Source organism: Dicentrarchus labrax, unplaced genomic scaffold (assembly GCF_905237075.1).
Source record: "Dicentrarchus labrax unplaced genomic scaffold, dlabrax2021, whole genome shotgun sequence".
Classification (NCBI taxonomy): domain Eukaryota; kingdom Metazoa; phylum Chordata; class Actinopteri; family Moronidae; genus Dicentrarchus; species Dicentrarchus labrax.
The window spans coordinates 1,383-25,000 of record NW_026136892.1 but is presented as its reverse complement, the minus strand read 5'-3'; the positions used below and the strand labels follow the sequence as shown (position 1 = coordinate 25,000).

At 43.5% G+C, this 23,618-nt stretch overlaps 3 protein-coding genes, 2 long non-coding RNA genes and 1 other non-coding gene across 15 annotated transcripts in view; 3 read left to right on the top strand and 3 right to left on the bottom strand.

Annotated features, from left to right (window-relative positions):
- Window positions 1-1,816, top strand: part of LOC127360599 (coiled-coil domain-containing protein 25-like) — a 4,740-nt gene extending 2,924 nt beyond the window's left edge. The window contains 6 exon segments of the mRNA XM_051395034.1: window positions 389-409; window positions 411-465; window positions 577-680; window positions 763-965; window positions 1,172-1,217; window positions 1,304-1,816. Coding sequence (XP_051250994.1) covers window positions 389-409; window positions 411-465; window positions 577-680; window positions 763-965; window positions 1,172-1,217; window positions 1,304-1,333 — 459 coding nt within the window. The 3' untranslated portion in view covers window positions 1,334-1,816.
- A 1,161-nt stretch (window positions 1,817-2,977) lies between these two features.
- Window positions 2,978-3,050, bottom strand: trnaa-agc (transfer RNA alanine (anticodon AGC)). The gene has a single exon. It is a non-coding gene; the product is annotated as a tRNA-Ala (tRNA).
- Window positions 3,051-3,753: 703 nt separating this feature from the next.
- LOC127360603 (uncharacterized) lies at window positions 3,754-10,387 on the bottom strand. Of its 2 annotated transcripts, none has more exons than XR_007883834.1 (3): window positions 10,287-10,387; window positions 5,892-6,657; window positions 3,754-5,703 (listed from the first exon to the last, which is right to left on the bottom strand). It is a non-coding gene; the product is annotated as an uncharacterized LOC127360603 (long non-coding RNA). The 2 variants fall into 2 exon arrangements; XR_007883835.1 differs by having other exon boundaries at window positions 5,919-6,657.
- On the top strand, window positions 4,468-10,858 carry LOC127360601 (uncharacterized). 6 transcript variants are annotated; one of them, XM_051395038.1, is made up of 4 exons: window positions 4,468-4,613; window positions 5,413-5,744; window positions 5,829-6,335; window positions 10,064-10,858. In XM_051395038.1, the coding sequence occupies exons 1-3, from the start codon at window positions 4,535-4,537 to the stop codon at window positions 6,144-6,146; spliced, it is 729 nt and encodes a 242-aa protein (XP_051250998.1). In that variant the 5' UTR covers window positions 4,468-4,534; the 3' UTR covers window positions 6,147-6,335; window positions 10,064-10,858. The 6 variants fall into 6 exon arrangements, 3 of the variants coding, with proteins under 3 accessions (XP_051250998.1, XP_051251000.1, XP_051250999.1); XR_007883831.1 differs by lacking the exons at window positions 4,468-4,613; window positions 5,413-5,744; window positions 5,829-6,335 and adding exons at window positions 8,394-8,768; window positions 9,302-9,744; window positions 9,826-9,980; XR_007883830.1 differs by lacking the exons at window positions 4,468-4,613; window positions 5,413-5,744; window positions 5,829-6,335 and adding exons at window positions 8,981-9,744; window positions 9,830-9,980.
- Window positions 6,668-8,906, bottom strand: LOC127360602 (uncharacterized). Of its 2 annotated transcripts, none has more exons than XR_007883832.1 (3): window positions 7,725-8,005; window positions 7,391-7,524; window positions 6,668-7,235 (listed from the first exon to the last, which is right to left on the bottom strand). It is a non-coding gene; the product is annotated as an uncharacterized LOC127360602 (long non-coding RNA). The 2 variants fall into 2 exon arrangements; XR_007883833.1 differs by lacking the exon at window positions 7,725-8,005 and adding an exon at window positions 8,832-8,906 and having other exon boundaries at window positions 6,702-7,235.
- A 2,352-nt stretch (window positions 10,859-13,210) lies between the features above and the next one.
- LOC127360600 (uncharacterized) lies at window positions 13,211-22,743 on the top strand. 3 transcript variants are annotated; one of them, XM_051395037.1, is made up of 8 exons: window positions 13,211-13,386; window positions 14,261-14,540; window positions 15,746-15,807; window positions 15,904-16,011; window positions 17,960-18,286; window positions 19,313-19,639; window positions 21,686-22,028; window positions 22,134-22,743. In XM_051395037.1, exons 1-7 carry the CDS (start codon window positions 13,350-13,352, stop codon window positions 21,736-21,738), a joined length of 1,194 nt encoding a protein of 397 aa, XP_051250997.1. In that variant the 5' UTR covers window positions 13,211-13,349; the 3' UTR covers window positions 21,739-22,028; window positions 22,134-22,743. The 3 variants fall into 3 exon arrangements, with proteins under 3 accessions (XP_051250997.1, XP_051250995.1, XP_051250996.1); XM_051395035.1 differs by having other exon boundaries at window positions 14,261-14,602; window positions 15,466-15,807; XM_051395036.1 differs by lacking the exon at window positions 14,261-14,540 and having other exon boundaries at window positions 15,466-15,807.
- Window positions 22,744-23,618: the final 875 nt, after the last annotated feature.

Below are 23,618 nucleotides of genomic sequence, written 5' to 3'. Positions count from 1 at the left end.
TAAGAATAGAGTTCAAAATAGCAAAAACACACTGAAAACACACTAAAACTGCAACAATGAAAGGAGCTGCCATGACAGGCTGCCGTTGTCGCCGGCGCCATTCCATGGAATGGAATTTAATGTAGAAAGGCTCGTCCCACACTGTGCTTCAAACGCATTACTTTATACAAAAGTGTTTCTACCTGTTCCTTAAAATGGTTCTTGGTGTTTGACGTGTTTGTACACATAAAAAAGTGACGGAGGTCGTTTGTAAAGAAAGAATTGCTGCATAAAGAGGGTTCGATTGTCAGATTGTTGAAGAAATAATCAGATCAGAACTCCACCAACCGCGTAGTTTATGGCACCATAAGCTCCGCTGATCCTCGCTCTGTGTGTCTCTGTTTTCTAGGGTCAGACGATACACGACATCCCCCCCGGAGGTTCTGATCGACTGTGTGCAGCTGGTGAAAAACAACAGCATCCAAGGTAAAGATCTGCCTTCTGATAGAGTCAGGATTCAGAAGGAGCCTTTTGTTGCCTTTATTATCCAGATCTTCTGTATTTAAAGAAAAAGAAACTGTGTGTTTACGCCGTCAGGCTGCAAGATGAACAACATCAACGTCGTTTACACGCCGTGGGCCAACCTGAAGAAAACCGGAGACATGGACGTAGGACAGATCGGCTTCTACCGACAGAAAGAGGTCCGTATGAACGACACGGAAATGACACGCCGACGTTAAACAAACGACCGGTTCGGGGGTTTGATGCCGATGTGTTTCACAGGTGAAGATCGTGGCGGTGGAGAAGAAGGTCAACGAGATCGTGAACCGGCTGGAGAAAACGAAAGTGGAACGCCTCCCCGACCTGGCGGCGGAGAAAGAGTCGAGAGACAGGGAGGAGAGGAACGAGAAGAAAGCGCTGCTCCAGGATCAGAAGAAGAAAGAGAAGGATGAGCAGAGGAGGAAAAAGGAGATGGAGGAACTCCGGTAGGTCTTAGTGGAATACTGTGACGTTGTTTTAATAAAGCTGGATAGTCTTTTAATTCTTCACTAAAACATCCAAGATCTGCTGTTTAATATTCACATTCTTACCAAAATCAGCAGTTACACTTTAAAGTAACATCCACCTCATATATATATATATATATATGTGTGTGTGTACTGTATTAAATCTCTGTATATTGTCTCTCCAGGAACTACTCGTCACTGATGAAGAGTGAGAACATGCAGACTAATGAGGTGAGGACAGATCTGTGTGTTACTCAGATTAACTGAATGTCAAGTGTTTGATTCTCCGCATTAACCTCGCTGCGTGTCGTTGGCAGGACGGTAACGATTCAGACGACTTCATGTGAGCGAGGCGACCGACGGGCGGCGAGCAGAACCGGATCCTTCGTGCTCGCTGCCCGGCTGCAGCTCTGCACTGACATTGAGGGAGAAACCAATGGATACCTTTTTTTTTTTGTTTGTTTTTGTTTTGCTTTTGGGACACTTGGGAGCAGAAAGCGACGCCAGACAGCGACAGCGTCAGGACTTTATAATCCACGTGCTGATTGGTTCGAGACTCTGCTCCCAAACCGAGCTGGCTGGCCTCGTCACCACGGGGACGCCGTAGAGCGGGACAACGGGAACGCCGAGGAGTCATTCTGGAGGAAAAACACTCAAATAAAACAGAACTGTGTTTGTTTGGGTTGATGGTGTCGACGGATGTCGGTGTACGATTGCGTGTTTTAATCACCCCGGAAGACCTTCTGCTCACGTTCTTCATGTTGTCATTTCTCTGCATGTCCGATTTTATTGATTCAAAGTATTAATTAAAGCTACTCATGTTGACGAGCCCTTATATTCTCTTCATAAATCCTTCCACGGTGAACCAGGGGCGGATCCAGGTAGGCAGCGCTAGACGAGGCCTGGCCACCACAGTTTAGTGTCAAATATAACAGATTAATTCAGATTAATTTTAAATATAACTTGTTAAATAATGGGAATACATTTTATAATAGGCTTAAATTCAATGTAATGCAGTGGTTCCCAAACTTTTTCCTTCATATACCCCTTTTCTGTCATTTATTAAACTGACTGCCATATTTTATGTATTTTTCATATTATATTAAAACTGTACAATGAACCTGAACACTGAACTCAGTAACTGCAGGAAGTTTGTCTAAAACCAGAGATTTGGAGGAATTTGGAGCAGATTGTTTCCTGTTTAGAGAAGTTTTTATACAAGTTTCAGGCTGTATGATTGTTATAATACATAGTACATAATAGGCTACCTTTTGGTAGAGAAATAATAAGTTTGGAGGATGATGTAAAAGTAAACTCAGATAACTACACACAAAATAGACGTTGAATTAACAGTGTTGTGAGTCGGTCTTGAATTCGGCGTGTATCTGATCCTCCAACCAGCTCTTATATCTGTGAGAAATCTTAACTTCAGTAACTGTCGGTCCCTCATTCCCACTCTCTCCCCTCCACTCCAACAGTGCAGCTACAACAGAGGCTGAGTGAGCTGAAGCGACAAAATGTAAAGTTTGTACACAATACAGTTTATCTTTATCGATTATATTGGTGCCGAATTGACAAGAAGACTGTCGACATGTGACCTCCTTTAGCTCGTGTTTCTAGAGTTAAGTGTTTTTACGGACCAGTAGGAATTGTTAAAATGGGATATTTCTTAAAGGGAGTTTGGTTCAGGGAGCTTTTAGTTGAATTCAAACAGGATAACGCTAAACAGGAATTAATGGACACCTAGCAGCCAGTCAGAATCGATCTTTCACCCAGACTACGGTTCTTTAAGAGACTACCCACCCACTACTTTACTAACTTTACTTAATTAATCTGATTACATTCTACAGAAGTTGCCTTGGTTATATGTTAATGCAACCCTTTTGGGAATAGATTCACATAATTACATAATAATAATAATGATAGCACTAGCACATTGTATTTCCATGAACAGCATGTAATCTTTGAGATAAAGATAAAATAAAAAGGTTTGGAGGATGCGGGCATCGATCCCGCTACCTCTCGCATGCTAAGCGAGCGCTCTACCATCTGAGCTAATCCCCCACAATGCCCTGAAAAATGTGACGTCACTATAAATTGTAAATTGTAAAGCTGCATCTTTGCAACCGGATAAAAAACATCTACGTTTAGCTTTTAACACCGTGATTTCTTTACTTTCGGGCATTACTCTTTATCCCTGTTCCAGGCGTTCACTCTGACTGTGCAGCTTATTAGCATTCATTAAATTCGTTATTAAAATACGACTCACCAGAGAAGATCTTTACAGCAACTCGTGAGTATAACTTCATTATTGTTTGTTTTGTAGTCGAAATTTAAAAAAAAAAAGTTTGGAGGATGCGGGAATCGATCCTGCTACCTCTCGCTTTGCGGCTTCCTGCATCTTGTCAATTTCACCAAAGTAAGCCCAAATGAGCCAATCACGTTTCTCCCTGTGGGCTTACTTTTGACCAATCACGTTTCTCCCCTGTGTCTCACTCTTCGGCGGTCGGTACAGTCTCATCAATGTCAGCTATCAGGTACTGCGCAGTCGCATTGGTGTTTTCATGCTCTTCATCCATTCATCCATCTTAAGGTCAGATATGCTTTTTAGACGTGATGTGGTATTATCGGACACATTTCCTCTTCATCCCTAGGTGTTGCCATTGCTATAGCTTGCAAACAGTAATGTTAATGTTGGATAGCATTAACAGCCAGTAGGTGCTGTCGCTCAGTCCATTCATGTGAATAATGACGGATCAGACACAAATGCAGAATATTTCTTTAATGAGAAATGTTTGTATTTTATTTCTGTTTGTGCAGTTTTACAACCAAAAACGAGTCTCAGTCTCCTGTATTGCTGGAGGCTTCAGTGAAAGGAAGGAACATCTGCCTGGTGCACTAATGTGGGAAACGAGCAGTTTTCAGTGCTGACAGCCGGTGAGGGACAAACACTGGACGCTATGGCTGCTGGCCTGATGAAGCGGTACAGGGAGGCAGGAGAGGCGGCACCAGGAATCATGTACGTGGACAGAGACTGCTGCAGTCAGCCCTTGTCGGGTGAAGGCCATGTTTGCAGAGTGGGACGGGCTTCAAGTGCGCCTCGATATGACATTTCATGCACCGGTTTGCTGCAGGTGTCACAACGGAGGCTCAACCTCTGTACGGCATTTTCATGGCCCGCCTGTCCACGTGCATTTTTGAGTGGGATCCGGAAGATGTTGCTGCTCTTCGTCGCGCCAAGGAGGGTGAGCTGGCAGCAAGGAGGATTGGCCACATCGGAGAGGAGGCGGTGACCACTCGCATCACCCGGAGGGAGTTGGCGCTGCACTGCAGGAGGAAGACCAGAGGGGTGGAGGAGACCATCAGGCTGATTGGGTCACTGATCGGTCTGTTTGACGGTGCAAGTGGGAAGGACACTCTGGGAGTTCCTCTGCTGGACCACGAACGCATCCAGCAGATATGGCAGGAGCAGGAGAAACACGTGGGCTGTATCCAAGACCCAGAGGACTTCCTGCTCTACATCAAGACAGGCACCCTGAAGAAAGGAGATGTGGAGCTGCTACAGGTGTGCCCCTGGCTCTACCTCCCTGGAGTCCTTCCACCTCCACTTAAACAGATTTATTCCAGGTATTGCATACATATGGGTTACTAGTAAACTAGCAAACTGCATTAAGGCATTGTTTATTAAAGTGCAACAATAATAATAATGGTAACGAAAATAAAAGTAAACTTAAACTGTCTGAAGTCCTGTTATTGTGACTTTGTTCTCACTCATTGTGAGATTCTTGTGCAGGAAAAGGAGCTCATTGATATGATTTGGGGTTAGGCAGTATCTTTACTGCGCCAGTGTGGAGAAATGTCAAAATAAAAGTCCTGTATTTATGCCTCCAGAGATTGCATATTTGACCATATTTGAGGTTCTGTAAAAACATATTGCTCAATAATTCCTGGCTATGGATGATATATTTGACTTCTACACGTCTAAGACTACAAGTATATTTAATGTCAAGCATTTTTACTGCAGCAATTTGGAGAAATTTAACAACAAAAGTCCATATTTGAGTAATAATATTTTACAGTAGCTCAAATATGAGAAAATATGCCACTTGGAGGTACACATATGGACGTAAACGCGCTGCTGCGTCATCACGCACGAGTCTACTGGGGTTCATGGAGGGAAAAAAAAAATCGATCTCATGCCCTATGAATCCATATTGCAAAAATTTAAATGAAATCGATCCAAAATCGATTAAATCTTTATTGATTAAATTTTTTTTACCCAGCCCTAGTTACTAGTTTCTGATATTTCTAATATTACAGTCCTGAACAACACCGGTGGATTATCCATTGCCAACCCCACGATCACGAGTGCTATATTGCTTAAACATATTAAGAATAATTTCTTTTTTCTGTTTTGTTTTTGTAGGTGAATTGCTGGGAATGGAGTACTTGTACAACCAGACCGGCAAAACACTGAGTCCAGTGCTCCAGAACCCAGAGGAGGAGGACAGGCTGGTGGAGGAAGTCAGTGATGAGGACGTACAAGATGAGGGATTCGAAGAAGAGATCACAGAGGACATCACAGTTCCTGTGCTCGAGGAGGATGACCCCTGCCGTCATCTGGAGAACAGGCCCTCACCGTTGATGACGAGTCCTCAGGCCTCTCCACCTCAGGCCTCTCCATCACCTGCTGATCTGCCGTCCACGTCCTCTGAGGCTGCACGGGAGAGTGAAAACAATCTGTCCGACGAGGCTCAGGTAAGACACTTAAACGGCTATTTCAATCCAATCTCAATTACATTTTATTTCCCATTTATTATTATTAATCAATCCATTTATTAGGGAGCAGTCATTGGACCGGATGGGATCGCTGGGTGGGACAAGGTCCAGGATCTCGCTGCTTACCTGGTGGGTCTCCGTGAGGCGTCTTACCTCACTGAGCTGCAGGTGATCCAGGTCATCCAGCTGTGGACAGCTCTCCCTGAAGGCGACAAGGAGCTGGTCGACTACCAGCCTCGTCATCAGCAGCGACTGACAAGTGGCTGTTTTAAGGCTCCCAAGCGGTCTGGAGTCACGCCGGGTGTGGAGAGCGTTAAGCGCTGCTTGATAGGACATCCTGGGGGGCCCAGCTCAGTGGCCCAACACCAGCCGCTTGGTTGAGGCCATGTGCATAAGGCTGTGCACTTTACACAAGAAAACCACCAAGAAGGCTGCATTGTCCACCCCCAGATGGACTAAAATTCTCAGCGACTACCACCACATCCAGGACTTAGTGCTCAACAGTCCAAGGGTTATGGTGGAGACAATGATCCAGCTGTTTGAGCTTAATCAGCGGACACTCATTCAATGGTAGGTCAGGCTCATCATTTACCTCAAATTGACTGAATAGTCCTCTAATGAATAAATATCTAACACAAATGATCTTCTCTCAGGTTTCAACGGCGGCTGAAGAGCCAGGAGATGAGTATCCTTTCTCAGGGAATGGCTCCAACCAACCCGATTCCTGTGGCACCTGACCAGCTTCCACCACCGAAGGAACGACTGCAGCTCCTTCCTTCAGCATCAGGCCCACGGCACGAATTTGTCCTCCCTCCAAATCTGGAAGGACAGGCTCCTGTTTTGCGGCCAGACCGACGGCCAGCTGCTGCCACCAGGGAGTGCCCCATCACACCTGGCCCCACCACACCAGACATTGCTCAGCCCATTGCAGCTCAAGTGTGAAAGTGGACTTGAACTACAACATTTCATCACTGCAAACTGCATTAAGGCATTGTTTATTAAAGTGCAACAATAATAATAATGGTAACGAAACTAAAAGTAAACATAAACTGTCTGAAGTCCTGTTGTTGTGACTTTGTTCTCACTCATTGATATGATTTGGGGTTAGGCAGCTCCTTTTTGCAGTGACAGTATCACCCGCAGTTGAAAACACCCGCTCTGACGCAACACTGGTCCCTGGGACACAAAGGTATATCTTCGCAGGGCGAGCCAACAGTGGATGCTCCCTTTCATTTGACCTCCACCAGCTCAGAGGACTTTCATTCAGCCCAGCAGGATTTTCCACCCTGTGTCTTCTGATTTCATCTTCAGCCCTCATTGCTGGAGTTTTCGGTCCATGTTCCTTTACTGTTGGTGAGTAAACTGCCCCAAGGAGAGACAAGGTGCTGGATTTCTTGGGCTTCTTGGGTGAAGTTGCTTCCCCCCCATCTCCTCAGCTCCTTCATCAGCATCATTACCATCAGTATTTTGCTGTTGAATAAGACGGGGAAAAAAAACCCAGAAATAAATAAATAGATTGAAAATCATTAATGAACTCTTTTAAATGATATAATATTCCTTATAATCCAATAGAGACTTTTAATTCTCAATGAAAACATTATTATTAAATTGAACAGTTTCATCACGTGCAGCAGTGGCAGCGTCGGTCTGCAGTCTGGAGAAGGTGTCACCTCGCTCTTTAGCAGACAGGGATGGTAGGGCCTTACAGCGAGGATCCAGCGCTGATGCTGCACACAATGTGTCCTGATGCACATCATATCTTAAAGTCATTTCACAATTTATTTTTGTTATCACAGTATGAGTGTAAACATGGCATGCATACAAATATACAATCTCACACATACAAACAAAAAAGTGCATGGATTACAAATTATTAACTGCTACAACTACTCAGTAAAATGAGAAAATGCTCATATAAAATACAAAACTTTGCTTTTGTAATGTTTTGATTTGGCCTACCAGAGGGCGAGAAGTGGGGGGGGATTTTAGACCTGCTCGTGAGAACCTCGTGGTCTGTAGCACATGAGACACGAGGCACCACTCGTTGTCCATGTAGTGAGAAGTCACTGTCCAGTACGATGTGCAGGTGTCACAAGTTACGCTGACTGCATTTTGGTCAGGATGTGGTCTTTCACACATGTATACATCATAACAGCTTCAGTCACATGTTTACGTTACTGCGCTCAATGCAGCCGTGAGTCCGATCTCCGTGGTCAAACCAGCCGCACGTAAATTTCAACTGTGCACGTATTCTCAGCATTACGGTAAAGGCAGAAAAACAGCGTATTCACTTCTGGTTTTCAAAATAAAGGTATTATGAACATTAAGCTATGAGTCGAGCCTACATTTAAAATAAAATATGTTGCATTAAAGTTTTCCATGCGCCCATGATGAATAAAAAACACCTCATATCGAGTATCTTTACTGCGCCAGTGTGGAGAAATGTCAAAATAAAAGTCCTGTATTTATGCCTCCAGAGATTGCATATTTGACCATATTTGAAGTACTGTAAAAACATATTGCTCAATAATTCCTGGCTATGTATGATATATTTGACTTCTACACGTCTAAGACTACAAGTATACTCAATATCAAGCATTTTTACTGCAGCAATTTGGAGAAATTTAAGATCAAAAGTCCATATTTGAGCAATAATATTTTATAGTAGCTCAAATATGAGAAAATATGCCACTTGGAGGTACACATAAAAACTTTAATGCAACATATTTTATTTTAAATGTAGGTTCGACTCATAGCTTAATGTTCTAAATACCTTTATTTTGAAAACCGGAATTGAATACGCTGTTTGTCCGCCTTTACCGTAATGCTGAGAATACTCGCACAGTTTAAATTTACGTGCGGCTGGTTTGACCACGGAGATCGGACTCACGGCTGCATTGAGCGCAGTTTCACGTTGCACCATAACGAGCCGCTTGAAGCCTTCGTTTCCCGCTACCGAGTGTTCCCGCCGTGTTTACGGCCCGCGGAGAATCGGCCGCTAATGTTAGTTCTGCCCCGGACGGCTGGTTGTCGGAAGCTACCGTTAACGTTAACGCAGTGTGATACCTTGTAAAGTGGTTTCTGGGCTCCGCTCGGCAGATCTTGTACACCACTTTGGTTTTATCCCGCTCTTTGTTGCTTTAAACCCGAAATGGTTCCAGACGTCAGACTTTAGTTGGGACGGCGTGCTGAGCGCGGGTTTACCTGCTTCGGTCATTTTGTATGTGCGCTTGAACGTCAACCTGACGTAAACGCGCTGCTGCGTCATCACGCACGAGTCTACTGGGGTTCATGGAGGGGGAAAAAAAAATCAATCTCATGCCCTATGAATCGATATTGCAAAATCTAAATGAAATCGATCTAAAATCGATTAAATCTATTTTTTTTACCCAGCCCTAGTTACTAGTTTCTGATATTTCTAATATTACAGTCCTGAACAACACCGGTGGATTATCCATTACCAACCCCACGATCACGAGTGCTATATTGCTTAAACATATTAAGAATCATTTATTTTTTCTGTTTTGTTTTTGTAGGTGAATTGCTGGGAATGGAGTACTTGTACAACCAGACCGGCAAAACACTGAGTCCAGTGCTCCAGAACCCAGAGGAGGAGGACAGGCTGGTGGAGGAAGTCAGTGATGAGGACGTACAAGATGAGGGATTCGAAGAAGAGATCACAGAGGACATCACAGTTCCTGTGCTCGAGGAGGATGACCCCTGCCGTCATCTGGAGAACAGGCCCTCACCGTTGATGACGAGTCCTCAGGCCCCTCCACCTCAGGCCCCTCCACCTCAGGCCCCTCCACCTCAGGCCCCTCCACCTCAGGCCCCTCCACCACAGGCCCCTGCATCACCTGCTGATCTGCCGTCCACGTAACATGATGGAGGACAACATCCTGCTGCTGCCCCTTCAGTGCTGCCTGACACCTCTGAGGCTACACGGGAGAGTGAAAACAATCTGTCCGACGAGGCTCAGGTAAGACACTTTAACGGCTATTTCAATCCAATCTCAATGACGTGTTTTTCCCATTTATTACTATTAATTACTTTACACAAGAAAGCCACCAAGAAGGCTGGATTGTCCACCCCCAGATGGTCTAAAATTCTCAGCGACTACCACCACATCCAGGACTTAGTGCTCAACAGTCCAAGGGTTATGGTGGAGACAATGATCCAGCTGTTTGAGCTTAATCAGCGGACACTCATTCAATGGTAGGTCAGGCACATCATTTACCTCAAATTGACTGAATAGTTCTCTAATGAATAAATATCTAACACAAATGATCTTCTCTCAGGTTTCAACGGAGATGAGTATCCTTTCTCAGGGAATGGCTCCAACCAACCCGATTCCTGTGGCACCTGACCAGCTTCCACCACCGAAGGAACGACTGCAGCTCCTTCCTTCAGCATCAGGCCCACGGCATGAATTTGTCCTCCCTCCAAATCTGGAAGGGCAGGCTCCTGTTTTGCGGCCAGGCCGACAGCCAGCTGCTGCCACCAGGGAGTGCCCCATCGCACCTGCCCCCACGGCACCAGACATTGCACAGCCCATTGCAGCTCCTGGGATGTTGCCTAGGGTAGGGATTTGCATCCTCAACCCAGACAACACTGTGTCATGCGTACTGCCAGCTTCTGGTGCCTCAGCATCTAGTGCAGGCCCAGCTCCACTTGTTCCTGCACCTGCTACTCCTGTGTCCCGGTACACGCACAGGAACAGGCGCCAGCGGGCCCTTGAGGAGGAGAGTGGAGTCCACAAGAGGAAATATGCGAGAGGGGTCACCTACAATACCTGTAGCCAGTGTGGGCAGCCCAAAACAAAGGAGTTTGGGCATAGTCGTCATGGCAGTGCCACCTTCTGCTCACGTGCCTCAAATGGCAAATCTCTTGAAGAGTGGTTGGCAGAACAGAGAGCAGAAAAATAAGTTTTTAACTATGTTTTGCTTGTATGTATTGTATATATTGTATATTGTGTGTTTGCGTGTATAGTTCCCTGTGTTTATATAGTTTTTCTGAGGTGTGTGTGTGTTTTCATTTCAATACTCGTTTATTTTACATCTTGTGTTCAGATACATTAAATCTGATTATACCAACATTTAAGACTTTTGAAGGCACATTTTATTATTATTATGATCATTATATTAACAGAAAGAGAAATAAACATCACAAGTCATTATATATATATATTATATAACTCCATATGATCTTAAAGTGAGGGGGCAAAAAGATTGGCTCCCTTCCTCGCAGGGACAAAAGCAGTAGTGTTGTAGTTGATTTACAACAGTAACTGTCTGATCCAGCAGCTGGAGGTCCAGTGTGTAACATTAAGGACCATCTATAGATTAGAGAAGCTCATTAACAGACTGTGTACAACAGTTTCTCTTTCTGAGTGTCACAGAGAAACTCAAACAGGCTGGATTACTGATCAACGCTCCTTTTCTGGTCTAAATCTGCTGCCGTTGATTCAGAACTCTGCAGCGCGAGTGCTGACCAGGACCAGAATAAGAGAACACATTACCCCTGTTATAAAGCCTAACATTGGTTTCCTGTCAGGTTTTACAATCATATTGAAATTCTTTTACTTGTTTTGTTTACTTCATGGTCTTGAACCGGTACATCCCCAGACTAAAACCTTTGGCGAGGCAGGCACCTGAGGATCTTTATCTTCTGCTTAATGTTAGTTATTTATTTCAACAATCTCCTTATTCTTGACTTGTTTATCCTCCTTATTGATGTTATGTGGTTGTTGGGCCCGAGCAGCGTCTGCTGAAGGAATTATTATTTCACACAGAGAATCATATTTCTGGCAGCAGTAGCATGCTCTGAATCTCACAAACGTGCAACAAAATTTAACAGTTGGAAAAATGTTTGGATGATTCGGGTCCGGGCCACGGCCATAAACTGCAGCCTCTGGGCCAAGTTTCACCAATGTGTGTGTGTGTGTGTGTGTGTGTGTGTGTGTGTGTGTGTGTGTGCCTCAAATATCTCTGCAGATCAGGATCAGACTGACCTGAGAGTTTCAACACGGCTGCTCTGTGGTTTAAGGGTGTGCAACGTCGGCTTTGTTTGGACTATAAAGATACCGTTAATAACTTATTTCACCGTAGCCATGTGCGCACCAGAGCCAATCACTGCAGAGCCCGTGTTTAAGGTGTTTCCCCGTTGTCTCCCCCTGTCAATCTAAACCTGCGGAAACTTTATAATCATATGGATGCTGTTATAATGTGTAGTGATTGAGATCCTGACCCACCAAACATCCTGGAAAGTGACGAAGTTAATAATCACCTGCAGTAAACGGACTCCCTCACTCGCAAGACAGAGAATTTTAAAACTGTGAGTTTTTCACCAGTAACAGAAAACCTGACAATTTTCTATAGCAATTCATACTTCCTACGGGCGCTGCACTAGTCCCACAAACCCAACAGGACGTCGGACATTTTGGATATAGCTGCCATTTTTGGCTACTCTAAAGACAATCATGATCAAAAGTTCAAATTAAATTTGAGTTTTCATGTTTGATTTAATTCATAGTAAACCTTTTATTAAATACTGTCTTTATACCTGTAAAACCAATTGTATTGTATTTTATTGTCATTTTTGTCATTGTATTGTATTTAGTTTTCATTCCTTTCTGTTTTATTATCATCTTGTCAATCATCTGTGAAGCAGTTTGAACTGCGCTCAAATGTATGAAAGGTGCTATACAAAAAAAGTTTGATTGATCAATAGGTGCCATTAAATAAAACGCACTGGCCCTTTAATTGGAATTCCTGAACCACCAGGATAGCAGCATGTGACAATAAACACACAATAAAACCACAATCCCTTCACCTGTTTTACTGTGGTGAGCAGGTTGTAGTACCGTCTCTGTCCAGCAGAGGTCGGTGTAACACCAATAATCTTCAGTCTGCTTCAACATCTGAGTTTGTTTCCTTCTATTCCTTTTTGTTTCCTCGTAGGCCTCTTTCTTTCTGTCTCTACCCTGAACACTAACCCTGACAACCACTCCTATATTGTCACAATCAGCCAAACAGTTTCTGAAATATTGTCAGTTTAATTAATTAATTAATTAATTAAATGTATTTATTTAACTAATGGAAACTGCCCAACATATTCAAGTTAGGATTCAGCAGTTTCTAAATGCTGGGGACCCTGATTGTACATTTCTAACATAAAACTGGGGTACTCAACATTTATAGGTTCTCATTATTCGCAAGTGAACTAAAACTGCCACCGTTTCCCAACATTACCCACGTATTTAATGTAACATACTTCAGTGAACTGTAGCTGGTCTACTCTCCGCTCAATTATTTGATTTTGGGAGTTGGCCTGTTGTAGGTATGAAGACCAGTTGACAACGATGTTTGTATGAAAGCTGCTCAGCCGTTTTTTTTTTTCATTCCAACAGCTGCTTATCTTGAAACAGTTTAAAGTGAAACTAAAGTTTTCTCCTCACAGTGTCGGCAGATTATCAGGAGGAGGTGAAGTGACAACTGGCTGTGAACTGAATGTGTTTTTCAAGTGTTCGTTTAGTGAGAAGCAGATTAATGAGGACTTTGTGGTTGTTGTAGTTTTTACAGGAAGATGAAGATGTTTGTGGTGTTTGTGATCCTCGTGCACGGTAAGATAACCTTCCTCCCTGTGATCTGATCATTAGTCCAACATCATGTCTTTAATCTGTATTTCTTTCATCTTCACTTCATTAGTCTGTTTAAACTCCAATAAAAACATGAAGATTATATTAAAGGCAGCATATTTTCAATGTTTGTGTAAATCATGATGAATGTAGAAGACTGTACAGTCAGACTGTCTTCAGTTCTGTTCTTCAGGATTATATCCCTGGAGGTTGTTCACATTCTTATAGCTTATATTACCAATAGTATTAATGATCCTAATCCTATTGCTCCTGTTTGTGAGTCCGATCAGTTTTGAATAAAATATGTCACTTAGTCAGGGGTTGTCAGATTACTAAATTATAGAAAAGGGGTCCCTCAAGATAAAAAGGCTGGGAAGCACACTGCTCTAGATATAGGTCTGTAGAAAGCAATCAGAGGTCAGTGCTTTAGATACGGGTCAGAGGTCAGTTTTCTAGTTTACAGGCTGCACACACTGTAGACGACATTCACTTTGTTACAGTCTTTCAACAACTGAACATCATTTATTACAAAATGGACACAGATGGTCCAAAACACTCAGGGTCTGTCTCATCTGTATGCATGTCTCCACGTGTCCATCAGTCCTGTCTTCTCCCTGAGTATCAGTGGCTGCCACTGAAGATGTGATGGAGAGATAGAAGGAAAAGATGTGAGGAAAGAGGAGTTCAGACAGTTAACACACTAATTTAAACAATCAATAAAGTCAGTCTATCAGTTTGTTCTGTTATTGATCCTGTTTGTGAGTTCGATCACAAACAGGAGCAGATTGAGGATCCAGAAGCAATAAGACCTGAAATAAGGCTGCTGTGATTGAACCTCTCTGTCTGTGTGACCTCACAGTTTCCCAGCATGCCTCAGCTGTGGAGCTCTATGAGGGGGAGGAGTTTGTCCTGCTGCCCTGTGAGTATCAAACTTTTGAACTGGACGACCCCACTGTGGTGTGGAGCCGCTACGATCTCAATCCTCCAACCGTCCACCAGCGTCAGCAGGAAGGTGATGAACTTAAAGACCAAAACCAGCTTTACAGCGGCCGAACATCCATGATGGCTGACGCTCTGGAAACTGGAGACCTCAGCCTCACTCTGACAAAACTCCGCCTCTCTGACAGCGGCAACTACACCTGTACCGTCAGAGCATTTCAGAGAGAACAGAAAGTGAGAAACATACAGCTGCAGGTCAAAGGTCAGCAACAAACCCTAAAACCTACTCTTGATTAGTAGTTCCCAACCTGGAGGTCGGTTGCAAAACTAAATGAAAACATACACAGTAGGTCTATATCTCAGCATTTGGCTCACTTATCTGAAGAAAAGTAAATAATTTTTTAAAAAGTTAATTAAGTCTGATTGAACAATGGCCAGCATCGGGGTCAAGAAAACACTGAATTTGTCAGAAAAGAAGCCATTTAAATTTTACTTTTACACAAGCTTCACGCAGTGACTGAGTTCACTATTTGTCGTAATTGTACTGTTTTGAACAAAATATGTCACTTAGTCAGGGGTTGTCAGATTACTAAATTATAGAAAAGGGGTCCCTCAAGATAAAAAGGCTGGGAAGCACACTGCTCTAGATATAGGTCTGTAGAAAGCAATCAGAGGTCAGTGCTTTAGATACGGGTCAGAGGTCAGTTTTCTAGTTTACAGGCTGCACACACTGTAGACGACATTCACTTTGTTACAGTCTTTCAACAACTGAACATCATTTATTACAAAATGGACACAGATGGTCCAAAACACTCAGGGTCTGTCTCATCTGTATGAATGTCTCCACATGTCCATCAGTCCTGTCTTCTCCCTGAATATCAGTGGCTGCCACTGAAGATGTGATGGAGAGATAGAAGGAAAAGATATGAGGAAAGAGGACTTCAGACAGTTAACACACTAATTTAAACACCATGTTGAATCAATAAAGTCAGTCTATCAGTTTGTTCTGTTATTGATCCTGTTTGAGAGTCCGATCACAAACAGGACCAGATTGAGGATCCAGGAGCAATAAGACCTGTAATAAGGCTGCTGTGATTGAACCTCTCTGTCTGTGTGACCTCACAGTTTCCCAGCATGCCTCAGTTGTGGAGTTGTATGAGGGGGAGGAGTTTGTCCTGCTGCCCTGTGAGTATCAAATGTCTGAACTGGACAACCCCACAGGGGTGTGGAGCCGCTACGATCTCAATCCTCCAACCGTCCACCAGCGTCAGCAGGAAGGTGATGAACTTAAAGACCAAAACCAGCTTTACAGCGGCCGAACATCCATGATGGCTGACGCTCTGGAAACTGGAGACCTCAGCCTCAGTCTGACAAAACTCCGCCTCTCTGACAGCGGCAGCTACACCTGCACCGTCAGAGCATTAGGAGGACAACGGAGAGTGAGAGACATACAGCTGCAGGTCAAAGGTCAGCAACAAACCCTAAAACAGACAGGTCAGAGGTCAGTACTGTATATTCAAGACAGAGGTCAGAAGTCATGTTATTTATGTTTGTTTCCCACAGAACGGTTTCCATCCTGGGCCACAGCTCTCCTGGTTCTCCTGGTTCTCCTGGTTCTCGGTCTTATTGTTGGGGGTTTTTTTGTGTATTTTCAGCAATATTTCATGTCAGGTACGTCACTACTACATTACCCATAATCCTGATGGTTACCATCTTTACTCTCGTATCTTTGTGACTGTTGAGCAAGTTTTCATAGAAGTACAGGACGTTGAGGGCAAAGGTCACACTGCCTACTTGAGCAGTGTGTGGTGGAATCTCGCTCATATGTTAACAGAGCTTTTATTGTATTTGTATTTATCAAAGGCAAATTCAGTATAGAAAAACAGGGCTGTGTAAACACCACGTGCTGGTCACACTCAGGTAGGCAATGTGAACCAAGGGTAAGAGAAGGATGGTGCAGTGAAGTCTTGTTACAATCAGAGTAACTGCTGCTGTCTGTACAGCTTAAATTATGGTTGGTTGTTAGAGTTGTTCTGGGTCAAAGGTCAGTGTTGAAGATACACGTCAGAGATCTGTACTAGAGATACAGGCTCGAGGTCAGTGCTGTAGATACACGTCAGATGTCAGTAGACACAGGTCAGAGGTTCTGTATATTTGATTTATATAGTAATAACAATACTGATATTAATATTAAAGGAGCATTTCACCCGTGGAAACATTAATATTTATTGAAAGTGGGTTATATATGTAGTTGAAATGTAACATACATTTTGAATTTGGTGCCTATTTGACCGAGAAAAGACAGAAAGTGACTTTAGGGCGCATTTGTATTAAAGACAAGAACTCCCACAATGCACAGCTCCGCAAGCCGCTCCCACTAACACTATCAAGGACAACAAGAACATGAATGTAAGGACCCATTCCAGAAAGGCTGTTAGGCGATATTGTCTACAAGACATTGAGCACACAGTCAGCGATGCATGGTCTTTGTGTTTAGCGTGCCACAAGCTGTTTGTGCAGTAAAGAAGTTAGTTCAGTTGGCTGACATTACGTATTAACCGGGAATAACTTTGTGATAATGCTTGAACAAATTGTGTACGTACATGCCACGTTGTTATAAGACAGAAAATAGAAACACTCACTTTACAGTCAGACGTCCGTGTGTTCCTAGGCGCACAGTGACCAGCACCAGTCCGCCCCAGCTCGAGCCAGTCCGGGCTCCTCGTCCGCGAAAGGCAGGTCCTCTGCCTCAGCTGCAGCAGCCTCAGCCGCTGCTCGCTATATTGCGGCTCATAAAGGTAGCCACGAACATCTGATTTGACCATCACACTTTCGAAATTTCTTCCATATTACATTGATTACCATAGTCGTAACGTCTGGCTCCACAGCACCTTAGCTTAACTTCCAAACAAGATGGCGGTTATATTTTTTAGTCCCACCCACTGATCTGTAATAGGTCTGTAGCGTGAGTGAAAAACAAATGAGGAAGTAGTGTTTGTAGTCTCACCCCCTCTACAGAGATATGAGACTTCCTGCTTCCAATGACGCAAAATGACGATTTTTACATCATTGGAAGCAGGAAGTGCAACACTAAAATCCTTATTTCTCCCCTCTCAGGGAAAGTGAGGGAATGATGCACGACCATTCAAAAATATGACTGGGGTTCTAATGATACAAAGCTTAATGCAAATGGGTGAAGTGTCCCTTTAACTTCACATTATAAGTTTCTTAAGTTGTCTCTGGTATAAAGAGATTTTAAAAAGTAAATGTAGAAAAATGGAACCAAGTCAAAAATCTAATCTTCATATTCACTTTGAGATTCTGAATATCATCACCAAAAAATAGCAATAATGACGGTGCCCTGTTTGCAACTGTCCTGACCAGCTGACAAACCCCCTTATACCATAGTCTGCGTGAATACTGGATTCTGATTGGCTGCAGGGTATCCGTTAATTCCTGATGTAGACACCTACAAAGTAGTCCCAGTGAACTGTCTGTTTACCGTTCTACATAAATTAAATAACCTTACTGAAAACATGACAGAATATCAGATTATCTGACTGACTTAGAAATAGATTTTCTACAGTGCAGCTGATGTTGTGGTTTGTTGTCTTCTCAGTCTACAAGGTGGAGGTGGATTCAGGGGAGGAGTCTGTCCTGCTGCCCTGCAAAACCACAGTTCACCTGCTAAGGCACGTCACAGTGGAGTGGACGGACAGTCACAACAGGAAGGTCCATGTTTATCAGAACGGTTCTGATCAGCCTGAAGAACAGAACCAGTATTACAGAGACCGAACAGAGATAAAGAGAAACCTGCTGGAACCTGGAGACCTCAATCTGACCCTGAAATATCCCACAAACAGAAACAGTAACACCTTCACCTGCACCGTCTACAACAGGGAGAGAAAGATCCTGATGAAGAAACAAGTGCTTCTTGAGGTCAAAGGTCAGTGCTTTGAATACGGTATCATTACTATACTACATAAATATAACATGTCCTCTCGTTGGTGGAAATGTTCATATTGAATTGGAGACAATGACATGCTAGCATTGCTAGCATTGCTAGCATAACGTTAGATTTCTGTTGTATTTTTTGTTGTTTCTGAACCAAAGGATTCTACCATGTCAGAAATCATGGTGTAGTTCTGGACCTAAAAACCCAAACCCACATCAACAGAATCACAAGATCCTCCTAATACCACCTTAAAAACCCAGACTGAAAGGATTCAGAGCGCTGCTGCCAGAGTCCTCACTGACACTAAGTGGAACACATGAGTCCAGGTCTTAGAGCTCTGCACTGGCTTCCTACACATCAAAGAATGTATTTCAAAATACTTTTATTGACTTCCAAACACTGAATGGTTCGGGGCCAGTCTGTGATATGCTGCTCTGTTATGGACCATCCAGAGCTCTTGGTTCATCTGGGTCAGGTTTGCTCACAGTACCCAGGGTCAGAAGCAGCTGTCAGTTTCTATGCAGCACAGACCTGGAATAAACTTCCAGAAGTGTAGAGGTCTGCCTCACCCTGTGTTCTTTTAAATCCAGACTTAAAACATTTCTGTTGGCCACTGACTGACCACAGCTAGATTTATTGAAATAATCTGTATATCTAGGCTCAAGTAAAGTGAGAAATCTCTAGAAATAAGTGGTCAGACAATCATTCCAAGAAGTGTATGAAGTCCAATAAAAGGGGATTAATGAATCAAAACCAGATCAGTGTTAGTTTTGTTTCTAGATAATAATCTACCAAGCTCAGGTTTTGGTCTGGGAGTTCTGTGTGCTGAGCACTGAAACAGTTTATCAGCTGACATGTGTTGAGGTGGCTCTGCCATCACAATATCCATCAGTGGCTCCATCACTTTGGTCCAGACTGAGATATCTCTATCAACTACTGAATGCACTGACACGTTTTCACTGGATTGAAATAGATTTTCTACAGTGCAGCTGATGTTGTGGTTTGTTGTCTTCTCAGTCTACAAGGTGGAGGTGGATTCAGGGGTGGAGTCTGTCCTGCTGCCCTGCAAAACCACAGTTCACCTGCCTGAGGACGTCACAGTGGAGTGGAAGAACAGATACAACTGGAAGGTCCATGTGTATCAGAACGGCTCTGATCAGCCTGAAGAACAGAACCAGTATTACAGAGACCGAACAGAGATGAAGAGAAACCTGCTGGAACCTGGAGACCTCAGTCTGACCCTGAAATACCCCACATACAGAGACAGAGAAACCTACACCTGCACCGTCTACAACAGGGAGAGAAAGATCCTGATGAAGAAACAAGTGCTGCTCTCGATCAATGGTCAGTGCTGTAGATACAGGTCAAAGGTTCTGTTTCCATTTCAATGGTTCTGATATTTGGAGACCGAAAGAAAGAAAGATCTGCATCAGATCCAGATCAGCTGGAATAACAAAGATTAGTCTGAGACATGAAGGACTGCGATTGGCTCATATCTAATTATGAAACCAACAAAAGGGATGTGTTGCATATGCGCATGTGTAAGTGTCCATGGGTGCGTGTGTGCATATAAGCCTGGGCTGCGTTTCATTAGTCGTTCAACATGCCCTCGGCACTTGCCCTCGGGGGAATCCCCGTCGCCATCATAAGTGTTGTTCCAATTGTCTGTAAAACTGAAGTGAACTTGGTGAGATGGACCCTCGGAGGGCTGAGGGAGCGAGTGCACAACGATGGTCACTCCGAGGTGGATATCACCCACAATGCATTACAGTTTACGTGCTGTTACGTCATACCAAGGGCTGAGGGTAAGTGAACGAGGGGAAGTGGAACTACTAATGAAACGCAGCCCTGGAGAGTCTCTTCGTCTAGCCTCTCAATCAGTGCCTCAGTTCACATGGTGTCATCACGATAACACAGCAGGTTGCAATGGAGACCTCCCTGATCAGTCCTAAACAGAGTCAACTATCAACAGGTGTCCATGTGGGAAGAGAGGGAGGAATAGGGCAGAGCGTGTCACTGCAGCGATCTCCTGGAGGAGTTGTTCCAGCAGCGGCCTTGGCCAAGGCCGGTGCTACTGAGGGCCGGAATGCAGATTAGATTATGATTGTTTGGGTTAGGGCGAGTCGTCGCATTTCAATGGACACGACTTACTCTGTTTGTCCATTCCGGTCTTCAAATCGATTCATTCTCCTTTGCAAAGCCGAAAACTTCTCCAAGATGTTATCCATGTTGCGGTTAATGACCACAGTCTGAGCATTAACAGCTCTATCCAAGATGTTTTCCATGTTGCAGTGTATAACCACAGTCTGAGCGTTAACAGCTCTGCTCACTTCATCAATCATGTCAGTTAGCTTCATGGGGCTTTGGACTGCTGACACCGTCTTCCGAATTTTCCGATACACCAGGGCAATGCCTACTCCAATCAGCAGATAGCCTGTTATCATGGTTCCGAATATGTAGAGATCCTCGATGTCCTCTACGGAAAGAATCACCAGGCACACGACCCTCTACTTCTCCCAGGAGTCCATCGTGTAACCAGCGGCAAAAGTTCCTTCAGGGCAGACAGGTTCCCCCGAACCCGAGCTTCTCGTCGAGAAAATTCTGTCAATTGCGTTGAGAGACCAGTTGACTAATTCCATGATTTAAATGTGGAGAGCAATACGGGGAGAGGCTCCTAAAAGTTAGAGACAAGACAGGACGAAACCAGAGAAGCAAAGCAGGAAGATAAGGGAGAGAGAGATGCGTCCGCCTTCGTTGAGAGCAAGGAGAAGATCATCCAATCATATCTTTAATAATACACTGAGGGAAGGAAATAACATTAAAGCTAACTGTCCACTGTGTGAAGAGGGCGACGTGCCGTTTGTTTGCTGGTCAAAGCGTCATCAGGGGTATCAGGTTACGGTAACAGGAAGTGACCTGATGAGAGGTCACAGGAAGTGACCTGATGAGAGGTCACAGGAAGTGACCATCAGGATAAAAGTTGAGGTTAAATCCTCCAAAATGGTCACAGTGGTCCCAACAGTAGAAATAATGTGAGTGAATGTGTTGCTACAGAAACAATGAGACATTTGTTTGATCAGTGATGTTGAACCTGTGTTTGAAATGCTGTGTGGAACTAAGATTCATTCACTGTTACATTTGAGCAACAGACAGCAGTTCAACACTGAGATGAGACATTACTGTGAAGCAGCACATGGACAGAAAATCACAACATGTCCAACAGCTTGAAAACTTGCTTTTAGTTCCTATATTTCTGTCCCCCTGTTACCTGCTGCTCTCATCTGGTTCTGTCCTTCAGGGTTCTCTACAACTTTGTAATCAGTCAATAAAGTTGTTACAAACTGCTGCTGCTGTCTGTACAGCTGATGTTGGGGTTTGTTGTTCTCTCAGACTGTCAGGTGGAGGTGGAGGAGGGGGGCGGAGTCTGTCCAACTGCCCTTTAAGACCACAGCCGACCTGCCTGAGGATGCTGAAGTGGAGTGGGTGAAAGGCATCTACAGTAACATGACAGTCCATGTGTATCAGAACGGTTCTGACCGGCCTGAAGAACAGAACCAGGATTACAGAGACCGAACTGAGATGAAGGAAGACCTGCTGAAAACTGGAGACCTCAGTCTGATCCTGAAATACCCCAAAGAGAGAGACACAGGAAGATACCGCTGCAACGTCAACAATAAGAAGGAAGACACCAGATGCATCCAGAGAGGGAAATCAGTGCAGCTCACAGTCAGAGGTCAGTACTGTAGATAAAGGTCAGAGGTTAGTGCTGTAGATTCAGGTCAGAGGTCAGAGGTCTCTGTGTCTGTCTGTGTCTGACTGTCCTCTGTCTCCTCTGCAGGGAGAACCAGGAACAGAAGCAGCTCCATTGATCCAACTCCTCTGATGGCTGATCAGTCTGTTTGATTGGTCTGTTGATCAATCTTTGATTATTGATCTTGTTGATTTGATTGTTTGATTTATCTGATCTGACTGATTAATTTACTTTGATTGATTAATTACTTGGCTTTTCTGCCCATAATCTCATGTTGTTTATTATTTTTAGTTGTCTTTGATTTTGGTGTTTTCAAGTTCAATATGTATATATCCTCTTACTGTTAATACTCAGTATTGAGTATTGAATGAGTTCTACACAGAAATATCCTAAATGTTAATATATAGACCTACTGTGTATATTTTTAACTACTTACAATAGAAGTTCAGTAAACTCAATTAAATGCAGTCAGACCAACATGAAGCCATTTAACCATGTGGAAATACTTTCTCTGATTGAATGAAGTTATCGTTTGAGTGTCAGTCAGCTGAACTGTTCTCATGTGTTTGAATCCATAAAGTGTTGTGAGCAGATGAGTTATGGATTTGATAATTTCACACTCTGTTTAGAGAATCATGAATATTGAGGAGAACAACTGTAAATAAAGCTCAAATGTACAGCGCCCCCATGTGGCAGAGCGGGAGCAGATTTCTCTTATTTTATCTACGTGTGATGATGGAGGCCATGTGTCTCAGATTGAAGATTTCATTTAATAACATAATGAGTGTAAACTGTGTCTGTAGTGACAGCGTCCATAAAGCGTTATCAGCAGTGAAATATCTGCAGCTTCCACAATCTAATATTGATCCTCACTAATTACAGTTGCTCAATCACATCAACTGTTAGTACATAATAGCCTTGCTATTGCTAGTATTTGCATCAGTGATAAAGCGTCTGTCTGTCTGTCTGTCTGTCTGTCTCCAGGATCGTCTCTGTCCAGCAGAGGACAGTGTAACACCATTACAGTCTTTCTGATCTGATCACACAAATCTTTAACTGTTGTAAATGTCCCTTGAACAAAGACAGCGAATGTACAAACACATTTTCTGCTTTAAACCCTGTTTCTGACATTAACATATACCTATTATACATATATGTACATATATACATATTCAGATCATATTCAGATCTACACTAACTGAACACCAATCAGTCTGGGCCCTAGCGTACAACAGACCTGAGGTAAACTCACCTCTTCTGTGAGAACATTGCAAACATGGAGGCAGTGAGAGCGAGAGGAGAGAGGATGGATGAAGACAGAACACATTGCATCACATTAAAGGAACTGCCCTAACCTGGTTTAAGTCATACTTATCAGATCGTACTCAGTTTGTACATGTTAACGATGAATCCTCCATAAATACTAAAGTTAGTCATGGAGTTCCACAAGGTTCTGTACTTGGACCAATACTATTTACTTTATATATGCTCCCTTTAGGCAACATTATTAGGAATCACTCCATTAACTTTCACTGTTATGCAGATGATACGCAGTTATATCTATCAATCAAA